Genomic DNA, 13,172 nt, shown 5'->3' on the forward strand with positions numbered 1-13,172 from the left:
AATATAAGTGACAAATATTCACAGTGTACAAGGGGATTATTCCACAGCCTATATCCATGCACGCACATGTATTTATCATCTATCAAACAGACCTGGGATTGAAAAGAAAAAGCAAGTGTATTCTGTATCATACCTTGTTATCTGTATTTGGGAGGTGGGAGCAAAAAATCACTTGTTCAGGGTCACTCCCTTGCTTCAGTAGCAAATTCAAGGCTAGATATGTTACATGAGTCTTAAAAAAACAAAAGAAAACAAAACATTTTTTTTTAAATAGGAGCCATTGTTCCTTTAGCAGGGGGGAATACTTTCAGTCCCCAGCAAAAACCTGGCTTCCTTCCACATGTTCTTGCCTGGGCTTGGTCTCCTGTATATGTTTGCCTGTTCACTGTGCTGTCCTAAGCGCCATTGCTTTTCTTTTCCTACTGCATTCCACCGTTGGTTTGTTGATTTCCTTGCTTGTTTTGCAGCCGTTTTCTTGACGTGTCCATCTGTGTTCTCCTTCAGATACCAGAGGTAGATTCTTCGCTAAATTTGGGGGATGATCTCTTCTTTTCTAATACATTTTTCTTGTTTGGGTTATGCCTTACTTCTTATGGGTAAAGTCCTACTATGTAACCATAGCTGGCCCTGAACTCTATATAGACCAGGGTATCCTTGAGCTTCCAGAGATCTGCCTACCTCTGCCTCCTGGGTGTTGAGGTTAAAGCCGCACCACTATGTCCATGCCTTGAAATTATCCTTGATATGTGGACTTTATTAATAACAGTGACCCTTGTTGGGCTAGAATATCTGGAACTTCTCAAAGCTATCCTGGGAACACGTGTAATGGCCTTTGGCCTGTGTTTTCATTGGCATTGAACTTAACATTTAAGTTCTAATGTTCCTCCCATTGGCTCTTTGAGAAAGGCAAGTCAGAATTCACTCTTTTGGTCAGGTCTCAAACAAGACCGAAATTGAATGTCTGATCCAGTCTTTACATCCCGATGAAGGAGGCAGACATTTGGAGGCTGTCCTCCAGTTCCTGCCTTTGTGGTCTACATGGAAACAGGGTGTAAGCAAGTACAACATCGTGACTTTTCTACATCTGAGCAGCTGTATCCCAGCCCTGTCCTTTTCTATTTTGTGTATGAGTCTCAGTTTGTCACCTTCCATGCTGCGGGCCGCACATGTGGGTGAATCCCTCACAGAGGTTTGCTTTGGCACATCCTGAGAATAAAATGCCTAGAGACCATGTTCAGCTTAGTGCAGGGATTGTTTTCTTTCCTCTTCCACTTTCAGCTCTATCGCTCTGTTAACTATTCATGGTTGTTGTAAAGATTTAAAACCTGAATAATTAATATATCACAGTGTATTCTGAGCTCTGTTTAAACTCTGTCAACAAACCAGAAAAACCTTCTGAGGTAGTTTGGATGAAAATGAGCCCATGAGTCATAGACTTTAATACTTGGTCTCTATTGGTGAATGGTTTGGGAAGGATTAAGAGGTGTGGCTTGGAGGTGTGTCATTGGGGGCAAGCTTAAGGTTTCAAAAGATTCCCATAATCCCCAGTTTGTTCCCCTGCCTTCTGCTGGTTTCTCTGCATCTCGGGCTGAAAAATGAGCTATGATTAACAAGAGCCTAGCACTTTAGAGCTGATGTTTGATACCAGGGCCTGAGAAATCAGCTGTGATTAAAAATAGACCAGAGCCACTGAGGTATTAGCTTCTGGCCTCAGCACAGTGAGCTATGGTCTGGAGCAGGTCAAAACTGAATTTCAAGCTGGCAGCTGCCCTTTGTATGTATGAGTCTGTCACGTGGTACTGATTTTGAAAGCATGAAGAGGTGATGGAGAGCAGGTGGGACATCGCACTGTGAGAGTTCTAGAAAGGCCATTGTTCATTTGTAGTGGAGACTGCATCGGTGACAGGGTCATGAAAACCAGATGCGTGCAGACATCAAGACCAAGACTGTCCACTGTGATCAACTCACTTACCATAGGAATACAGGCTTGGACCAGTTTCTTTGGAACTCTCTATTGGGAATGGAGTAGCTGGTTCATTCATATAGTTATATGTAGTAGGGAGGCTGCTAGTTAGACCCCAGCTGCTCAGGCGCAAAAATACCACACATGTTGTAGAGAGAGGGAGCGGGCCCTTACACCTGAAATAATCACACAGAAACTGTATTCGTTAAAACACTGCTTGGCCCATTAGCTTTAGTTTCTTATTGGCTAATTCTTACACCTTAATTTAACCCATTTCTATTGATCTGTGTATCACCACGTGACTGTGACTTACTGGCAAGATTCTAACCAGCATCCATCTCAGGCAGAAGACATGGCTTCTCTCACTCTGCCCTTCTTCCCAGCATTCAGTTCTGTCTTCTCCACCTACCTAAGTTCTGCCCTATCAGGCCCAAAGCAGTTTCTTTATTCATTAACCAATGAAAGGAGCACGTGAACAGAAGAACTTTCTACACCACACAGAAACAATATTAATTAAATCACTGCTTGGTCCATTAGATCTAGTTTCTTATTAGCTAACACTTACATCTTAATTTAACCAATTTCTATTAATCTGTGTGTCATCACAAAGCTGTGGCTTACCACGTAAAGATCTGGCCTCTGTCTCCTGTGGGGCTACGTGACTTCTCACTGACTCTGCCTTCTTTCTCCCAGCATTCAGTTTAGTTTCCCCCACCTAGCTAAGTTCTATAGGCCCAAAGCAGTTTCTTTATTCATTAACCAATCAAAGCAACACATAGACAGAAGGACCTCCCACACTAGTTATATTTGTAGGTTTTTGAAGAACATGCACAGTGCTTTTCCTAGTGTCTGTGCCAGTTTACTTGCGTACCAACTGAGCACATGAGAGTGAATTCTAAGACTAGGCTGCAGATAGCTGAGGGAATCCTTGTGACATTGCATTTTATGGTCTCCATCAGAAAGTCTTTTGACAAGGTTTAGAGAAGCCTACAGAGAGGGGAAGGTGGAGACTCTACATATGTTCATAAGTACATACACATATGTCCAGTGCCACAAAGAGCAGAATCTGTTTATTTATTTAATTTATTAAAAAAATACCTATCCAAATTCCTACTCTCTCCTTTCCTCCCATTCCCTCCACCCACCCTCCCACCCCATCCCCTCTAATCCTAAGAGAGGGTAAGGCACTTTGCTTTGTGGAAGGTCCCAGGCCCTCCCTACTACATCTAGGCTAAGCAATGTATACATCCAATGAGAATAGGATCCCAAAAAGCTGTACATGTAGTAGAGATAAATCCCAGTGCTACTGTCAGTGGCCCCTCGGTCTGAAAGAGCAGAATCTTCTCTATGACAATTTAGATAGGATTATTATTTCGGACCTGGAAAGTAGCACAGGATCTCAGCCATAGACAGACTCCAGAGAACTTGAGCTCACTGACACTGAAGGGATATGGGTGTTTCCAATGGTCCAGTGATATGAGGAAGAGATGCACGGGAAGTACTGATCAGTGGGTGAACAATGCACTTAGGTCGGAGAAGGATGCTTAGGATATTATGGCACAGAATCTTCAAAATTATTTAAGGACCATGCAAGGTATATATATCTAGCTAGTATTATCTAATAAAGTATACAGCTAACATTATATAACCCTTCATTAATATGTACCTCTCTCATTTTCAAAAGTTAATATAAACAGTAAGATTACTACTGTCCTCATAGATCATTTTGAACATTATACACTAAGATAAGACAAACAGGGGACCTGAAATGTAAAAAATTTAAAATTAAAAGAGAAAAAAGACAGTGTCATGTATTGATAACACTAGATCTTTGAAAAGCAGTGCAACTGGGTCATGAGTTCAAGATCTGCTCTAGGAGCATTGCAGATACATGAATACCAGACAGAGAGGGAGAAACAAAAGAAAATATTAGTATTACATTTAGTGTATTTAGAATATTCAAATGTTGTTTTTGCTGTTAAATTGTCCTATTTAATTAATTTATGATATTTATTTTTATTTCAGGAACTTCTGTCATTCACAGATGTGGCCATTAATTTCTCTGCAGAGGAGTGTGAATGTCTGGACTCTGCTCAGTGGAATCTGTACAGGGATGTGATGCTGGAGAATTACAGCAACTTGGTGTTCCTGGGTGAGGATCACGTCAACAGGGAATTATTTATTCACTGTCAACATGTGACTTCCTCCATTTGTAGAATATCTTATGGGAGTTTGTGCTTTTGATTGATTAGCTTTGTTTTGTTCTCTCTTTCTTTCTTTCTCTCTCTCTCTCTCTCTCTCTCTCTCTCTCTCTTTCTTTCTTTCTTTCTTTCTTTCTTTCTAAGACAGGGTTTCTCTATGTAGCACTGACTCTCCTGGAGATTGCCTTGTAAGTCAGGCTGGACTCCTCTGCCTCCCAAGTGCTGGGATTAAAGGTGTGTGCCGCCACCCATGCAGCTGATCGATTAGTTTCATATGCCCATTTTTAAAGGAAAAATTAGAGGAAATGTCAATATAGCTAAGAAACATTTTCTTTTTGTGCTTTTATCAGGTTTGTTTTCCTAGTGTGCACCCTGTGGTAGCGATGTTAGAAGCTCAGTGGCATGAGACATGGAGCCCATGTATTAAAGAAAATGTCCCACCCTTCATTTTTAATACTTTAATACTTTTCCTGTAATGAGGTTCAGAATCTTGTTGTAATATGAGTGGCAGGGCTGCGTCCCCGGCACCCGGCCGCCCACATGGCTAGCTTATGCCCCCAAATAATTACACGGAAACTGTATTCTTTTGATCACTGCCTGGCCCATTAGTTCCAGCCTCTTATTGGCTAGCTCTTACATATTGATCTAACCCATTTCTAATATTCTGTGTAGTACCACGAGCTGGCTTACCAGGAAAGATCTTAACCTGCGTCTGTCTGGAGTGGGAGAATCATGGCGACTCCTTTACTCGGCTTCTTTCTCCCAGCATTCTGTTCTGTTTACTCCACCCACCTAAGGGTTGGTCTATCAAATGGGCCTAGGCAGTTTCTTTATTACTTAACCAATGAAACAACAGAAAGATGACCCACCTCCATCATTTCCCCTTTTTCTGTTTAAACAAAAAAGAAAGGCTTTCACTTTAACATAGTAAGATTACATATAACAAAACAGTTGTCAAGCAAGAATTACAGTTACAATATTTATATCTATCTTTTAACATAACTAAGGAAAACTATAACTATCTATCCATTCTTCAACTCCATCAAAGACTCCAGAGGATATAATATTACCTAAGTAAACAAGAAATCCAAAACTCTAGAAATGAAAGAGACATCTCGCTGCCTGGACAGTCACCCAAAGTTTCTCTGTACCGTTGGGGCATCCATCTTCGGCCTACAGGCCCATAGTATCCAGCAGTCATTTTCATCAAGCAGGAAATTCCAAAGACAGTTCAGTCACTTTCTGCTGTGTCCTGCAGAATGTCTCATAGACTCTTTCATGAATCAGGAACCCCGAAAGACCATCTTACCTTTAGGCAAGTTCAGCAGTCCTCTCTCTGTGGGTTCTTTGTGTCCAGTTTATGCAACAGTCCAGGCAAGAGCAGTTTCTTGCCCAAATGGCTATCAAACTCCTTAAGGAGCCAATTCGGTGCCCATCTTCCTCTTGAAGTAGATTGGTGCTGCCAGGAGCAGACGTGTCTCATTGTCATGAAATGCCCTAAGTTATTAAAATATTTTAAATGCCATATTCTGCAGTCTTTGAAAGATATGAAGAATGCCTAATTGAAATATATCTATGCACATCTAGAAAATCTAACTAACATGACTACAAGCTTGACTATTATTTATGATTATCCATTAGCAACCTATATTTCCTAATTATACATTACATTTTTAAATGAACTACACAATCACAATACCTTAATCAAGATCAGAAATACATATACATATAACAAAATTGACCTTAAAATCTATACCAATGCAAATTATTCATACCTATATCATTTCCCCCTTTAAATGTAAAAGAACATTTATAAACAATATTTGGGAATATGGGCGCAGTTTTTTCTCTCCAAACTGCTTCCTGCTGAATGGGGGCGCTGTTATTCAGGTCTTTCACGGTATAACCTGTGTGCCAGGTTCATCTCAGTGGGCAGTTGAGTGAAGCAATTTTTTGAGGGTGTTCACAGTAACCTTTCAGGAGGGCGTGGTCTATCATACCATATTGGGATAGAAGAAATCCACAGGGTCGCATCCTCTGTGAAAACAAAAGAAGACCCTCTCCAAAGCATCATATCCTTAGACCCATATTCTGAAATCATAATACCCTTATATCCATTCTGGTTTAGCTTGGCAGCCCATATAATGAAATGTCTCTCTGTACTTAGCTCCTTTACAGTCAAAAATTTTAAAGAAAACACAATAATACAAAGAATCCAGACTCTCTGTGAATTTTCCATTTTTACGTGGCTTATTTTTCTTTATTTCTTTTAATCTATAACTATCTGTACTCTGTCTCTTTAAAGACTTTACCCTTTTTTTAAGACATTAACTTTATTCTTTATATATATATATATATTTGTCTCTCTCAAGCCTACGTACATTAATCCAACAGTGTCTGAATCAGTTCTATTGTGAATCTAATTTTTTTACTATCCAGGAGCACTTTGTTTTGTGTTTTTAAATCGCTAAGCACTTAAGAATCTAAGCTGTGACATTCCTAGGTCAAAAACAGGTACTGCCTGCTTGCCCCGCCCAGTCCAACATGGCGGAGCCGCTCGTGCCTCTGATCCTTGCACATTGCACCAATAGCATGGTGGAGCTGTTTGTGCCTCTGAGCCGCAGCACAAAATGACTTCCTTTTAGGCACACAGTGAGTCTAGTTACCATCAAACAAATCGTAGCACTTTATTCCAAATGTTCCATTCAAAAGCTCTGTCTTCCGCAGGAGCCAGACAGAGATCAGTATGGCGGCATAGCCCAGAAAGCCGGCATTTTAAAACAGCCAATTTTTTCCTGCTGCTGAGTCAGGGCAATTTCTTTGCCACACGCAACCCAGAAACAGCAAAAAGCTGTCTTAAATTTTCTCTCTCTCCTTTTTAAGCCCTCTCAGGTTTTACGTGGAGTTCATTAGCACGTTGGGTGCCACTCTGTTGTAATATGAGTGGCAGGGCTGCGTCCCCGGCACCCGGCCGCCCACATGGCTAGCTTATGCCCCCAAATAATTACACGGAAACTGTATTCTTTTGATCACTGCCTGGCCCATTAGTTCCAGCCTCTTATTGGCTAGCTCTTACATATTGATCTAACCCATTTCTAATATTCTGTGTAGTACCACGAGCTGGCTTACCAGGAAAGATCTTAACCTGCGTCTGTCTGGAGTGGGAGAATCATGGCGACTCCTTTACTCGGCTTCTTTCTCCCAGCATTCTGTTCTGTTTACTCCACCCACCTAAGGGTTGGTCTATCAAATGGGCCTAGGCAGTTTCTTTATTACTTAACCAATGAAACAACAGAAAGATGACCCACCTCCATCAGAATCTGTAGGTTGTAAATTACTCCTAAGCATCCTGTATTTCATGGAATATTTAAGCACAGGATTTTCTATAATTGTATACCATCTCTTTCATTATAAGCACAGAACTGGGGTTCATGTGATAATTTCTAGAAGGAACAGCCAAGCATCTTGTTCTCTTTTCCAAACAGGTCTTGCTTTCTCTAAGCCGTATCTGGTCACATTTCTGGAGCAAGGTACAGAGCCTTGGAGTGTGAAGAGACAATCAGCAGCTGCCAGCCATGCAGGTGTGTAGGAATGGGCACAGTAGAGCCAACAAACGACAAGTCTGTGTAAAGTGTATATTGAGAAGTTGTGGTTTGCTGGAAACCTCTTACTGTCCAAGGTTTTTCCTGTATGATTTTTACCGTGATAATCCTCCTCTCCAGGAAGCTTTGGATGTTTTAGTAGTGATTGCCAAAGTCCTTTATCATCATTCCTCGTTTTGTTGTATTTCTGTGTAGTGTCTGTCTGTATTCACATCTGCACGTGTCTGGGTGCTTGTGTGCATACAGGTTCACGTGTACACGCTTCTGGAGGAGCGACGCTGACGTTGAGAATCTTTCTTGATCGCTCTCCTACCTTATTCATGAAGTCAGGGTTTCTTAGACAAACTCAGAGCTCGTCCCCTCAGCCAGTTTGCTCTAGGGATTTCCCTGTCTGCATACTCGTGTGGCAGGCGTGCTAACTGCTGAGCCGTCTTCCCAGTCCCAGTGCTTTTATCTTGCCCTGGAAAGTCCAGATCATTACAGGCTTGGCTTTCTAAGAACTAGAAAACATCTACACATTTCTGGAAAGTCCAGATCATTACAGGCTTGGCTTTCTAAGAACTAGAAAACATCTACACATTTCTGGAAAGTCCAGATCATTACAGGCTTTGCTTTGCTTTCTATGAACTAGAAAACATCTACACATTTCTGGAAAGTCCAGATCATTACAGGCTTGGCTTTCTAAGAACTAGAAAACACCTACACATTTCTAAAAACCTTCGTAGCACAGTAACACACAGATGAGCATCTCTAATTTCATTTACACGATCATAAGCCGAGCTAGTTTCATCAGAGCTCTCATGTGTGTGCATGTGTGTACACATGACACTGCCAGTTTTGAGGACAAGGGACACTAGAGCTGATTTTCTCCTTCTGCCATGTGGGTTGTGGGGATGGAGAAGAGGTGTTCTGACAGATTTGGGGTCAATGCTCTTTAACTTCTGAGCCATCTTACTGGTCTGATAATGTATTCCTATGAAGGTTGGGTGTATTTTTATACTTTTTTTTTTTGCCACACACTCAATGTTTTAAATTTAAAATGCCAAGCTTTTGTAAGTATGTAGTCATAGCTGAAAACTATACATCTAGATAAACTTCGTTAGTATACCTTTGATACTCTTTCCAACTTCTATGGGTCCCAACCTCATCCTCTTTTTTTCTTATCCTGCAACTTTATTTTCTGTGTTTGATTTTTTTTAACTCTTGACTCCTTTACACTTTATGATAATATGCTTAGCTGTACCCATGATGTTTTTCTAGATGATACCACCTGCTACTTACTGTATTCTTTAGGACAATGTAAGAAAGTAAGATATCTATGTTTTAGGTCTATTGAGAGTGAAACTGTTGTCATTGCCTATAAAAATATCATTCCTGATTTCAAGCCATGTGTATTTTCTCTCTTCGTTGGATACTCAATAGTTGTGACCCTCTAAGTGGGTGTTCCCAGACATTTTACAACTTTTGTATTTATTGACAGACATGTTCCCCTTAGCTGGACTTATGCCACTTGTAAGTAAATGATAAAGTTTTTTGTAATTTGATTTTTTAAAAAGTATTTATACTATTGTTGGTGAAACATAACACTCTCTTAAATATATACTGTATACTGTTTAAAAGTGTTATGTAGCAAATCTTTACAAGACTTTATAGCTTTGAAACATGAAACTGTATGCTCAAAAAAAATTTTGTATTTCTTCCTCCAACCAATCTATCACAATCACCATTGGCTTCCTGTTTGACATGTGTTTTAACTGTGAGTTTTCATGTAAGACCAAAAGTAGAGTATTTATATAATGGGTTTATTTCCTTTAGTACAATGCCCTTTCAGAATTTTTTATTTAGGTGTTATGTCAAGTTTGGCTATTTAAGGTAAGTAGTTCTCCATTATTTGTTTGTTCCACATTTTCTTCATAGTCTCAGTTCATGGTAGATTAGGTTGTTACAACTGTATTTTCTAAATGATGCTACTAGGGATATAGGTGTGCAAATGTCTGTACTTTCCCATTATGATGTCTCTATGTGTCAAAATATAGTCATAATTTTAAAGTATTCATATTAAAAATTGAGCAGCATAATTATAAAATATGATGGTGTGCTTATGCTTGTACTGATCCTTCAACCCTTTCCCACAGGATCAAAGCCCCATAAATGTAAAGAATGTGGGAAGGCCTTTGATAGAAACTCAGTCCTCATTCAGCACCAGAGAATTCACACTGGAGAGAGACCCTATGCGTGTGAAGAATGTGGAAAATCTTTCAACTATTCTTCCAGCCTTAAACAGCACCAAAGAATTCACACTGGAGAGAAACCGTACAAATGTGAGGTATGTGGCAAAGCCTTTAGCTGTTCGTCATATCTGGGTAAGCATCAGAGAATCCACACTGGAGAGAAGCGCTACAGATGTGAAGAGTGTGGTAAGCCTTTCACTAATTGCTCAGGCCTTGTTGTTCACCGAAGAGTCCACACTGGAGAGAAACCCTATAAATGTGAGGAGTGTGGCAAGGCCTTTAGCGTTCGCACAACGCTTTCGAAACATCAGATAATTCACACTGGAGAGAAGCCATACAGATGTGATGAGTGTGGAAAGACTTTCAATGTTCACTCAACACTTTCTAAACACCAGAGAATTCACACCGGAGAGAAACCTTACAAGTGTGAAGAGTGTGGCATGGCTTTCAATGTTCGCTGCATCCTCTCTAAACACCAGAGAACCCATACTGGAGAAAAACCCTACAAATGTAAAGAATGTGGCAAAGCTTTTAACTGTTCGTCCAGCCTTCACCAACACCAACAGATACATAGAGGAGAGAAACTCTACAAATGTGATGATTGTGACCAGGCGTTTAGCTGTTCTTCTTATCTGTACAAGCATCGGCGAATCCACAGTGGTATGAAACCCTACAAATGCAAGGAATGTGGCAAAGCCTTTTACTGCTCTGTCAACCTTATTTACCATCAAAGAATTCATACTGGAGAGAAACCATATAAATGTGACGAGTGTGGAAAAGCCTTTAGCATTTGTTCAACTTTTATGAAACACCAGCGAATACATAGTGGAGAAAAACCTTATAAGTGCAAAGAATGTGACAAAGCCTTTAATAATTGTTATAATCTAATTCAACACCAAAGAATTCATACTGGAGAAAAACCCTTCAAATGCAAAGACTGTGGCAAAGCCTTCAATTATACTTCAAGCCTTGCTCAGCATGAAAGAATTCACACTGGAGAGAAACCCTACAAATGTGAACAGTGTGGCAAGGCCTTTAACTCTTCTTCAAACCTTAAACATCACTGGAGACTCCACACTGGAGAGAAGCCCTACAAATGTGAACAGTGTGGCAAAGCCTTTAAAAATTGTTCAGGCTTTACTCGACACTACAGAATTCATATCAGAGAAAATTCAGATTAGTGTAAACACTGTCTCAAAGCCTTCAATCATTGCTTATTGATACTTCAACACTAGAGAATTCATATGAGAGAGAAACTCTACAAATGAAAGGGATAAGAGAAGAAAGACCTTTAATAACCCTTATTCAACATCCAACATTTCATACTGGAGAGACCTTATAATGGTGAAGAAGATGACTCTCTTGAGCATTCTGTATTTATGCAACATCAAAATTTAGATTTCAGAGAATCCCTACAAATGCCAATAATGTGGGAAGTCCTCTTTAACCACAAGTGAATTCTAATCAAACTTCATATATGCGTAGTGACTTGGGAAGGAACAGTGAGCTATATAGCACTGGGAGAAGCAAAGAGTAAAAACCACTATATAAGCAGTGTTGCAAGACTTTCCTCATCGTGTAGACCTTAAGAGGTTTAAGGAAATGAGCGTAGACAAAGTTCATGAATTGTTTGCATAGAATTTAACACAGCATGGCATATTGCTTATAATTCATCGGGGACTTTGATGTGATAGAAAAACTCATTATAGACTTTGGGATATAGATAACTCAAGTTTATGAGGATATCAATATGTTATAAGTACAAGTTATAACATAAACTCAATTTTGAAAACTATAGGATCACAATTGTTAGGTAATTTTATCAGAAGAATATGACTGAGTCCTGAGACTTAAGCTTCTGTTTCTTTTTTTTTTTCAGAAATCATATAATACATTATTGGAATATGAAGTTTAGTGACTTTTATAAATAAAACTGAGCAGTTCTTAAATGCATTGTCAATGTGTATAAAATTACATTCTGCTATAGACATTAAAGTATCTACCTTAGTGAGGTGTGATGGTTCACCTTGGTTGTCCTCTTGACACATTCAGGAAGAGGGAACGTCAATTAAGAATAATCTCTATCAGATAAGCTTATGACCATGGCTGTTATACATTTTCTTTAGCACAATGATATAGGAGGTCCCAGTCTACAGAGGACTATACCAGCCCTTGGCTATGAGCCTGGGCTGTGTACGAACCGTATCCAAATGAGACTGGGAGTAGCATTCCTTCGTGATCTTTGCTCAGGTCCCTGCGTTGGATTTCTTCAATGATGGACTGTAAATGTGTAAAATGAAATAAACCCTTTCTTCTCCAATTTGCTTTCTGGTCATGGGGTTTATCGAAGTAGCAGAAGCAAACTAGGACCTAAGGAATCTAGGCAACATTTTAATTATAACTACTGGCGATTAGTGGGATACTTAGTCTCTTCCCAATGTTAATGTGCTTCAGCTAATTTGTAGCACATTATCATTTATGTTTGTATCATTATTCATCCACTTATCAATTAGTTTTATATCATGCATTTTATAGAAATAAAGTTATGCCCTTTTGACTCTTGTATTATATATCAAATTCCATCAAAGATTTTTACTATCGAACCTCTTCAGCATAACGCTATACTCACTGCTAGGAGTCATTCACATCAGCTGAAATATGCAATTATAATATGTACGCTGGGACTGAGAGAATTTGAAGGGACTGCTCAAATAGAAGATGTCTTAGGATTTCTATTGTCATGAAGAAACACCATTACCACAGCACCTCTTAGAAAGAACAACATTCAGTTGTGGTGACTCACTTCCAGTTCAGAGGCTCAGTTCATTGTCATGGTAGGACATGGCAGTGTGCAGGCAGACATGATGCTGGAGAGGTAGCTGAGATGTCTATATCTTGCAGGCAACCGGAAATGGATGGTCTCACTGGGTTTGGCTTGAGCATATATGTGACTTGAAAGCACACCTCCACAGTGGCATCCTTCCTCTCAAACCGCCACAGAAGCTAATTTGAAATAGTTGACTTCTCATTTTCGCTCAGTTAACCACACGTCTTGAGCCACACGCATGAACACCCCTGATCTTCAGAGAGCTCATTTCTCTGAAATAATTTGCTTTTTACTCTTTTGTTTGCTTGGTTTTTGTTTGTTTGTTTGTTTTGAGACAGCGTTTCTCTG

The 13,172-nt window shown here is 39.8% G+C and overlaps 1 protein-coding gene across 1 annotated transcript in view; it reads left to right on the plus strand.

The window, feature by feature from the left end:
• LOC130887166 (zinc finger protein 420-like) overlaps positions 1-13,172 on the plus strand; it is a 32,541-nt gene that overhangs the window by 2,108 nt on the left and 17,261 nt on the right. The window contains exons 2-4 of the mRNA XM_057789438.1: positions 3,989-4,115; positions 7,650-7,745; positions 9,902-11,112. Of these exons, the coding sequence (XP_057645421.1) occupies positions 3,989-4,115; positions 7,650-7,745; positions 9,902-11,112 (1,434 nt within the window). The remainder of the gene's footprint in view (positions 1-3,988; positions 4,116-7,649; positions 7,746-9,901; positions 11,113-13,172) is intronic.

Source organism: Chionomys nivalis, chromosome 15 (genome assembly GCF_950005125.1).
Source record: "Chionomys nivalis chromosome 15, mChiNiv1.1, whole genome shotgun sequence".
Lineage (NCBI taxonomy): Eukaryota > Metazoa > Chordata > Mammalia > Rodentia > Cricetidae > Chionomys > Chionomys nivalis.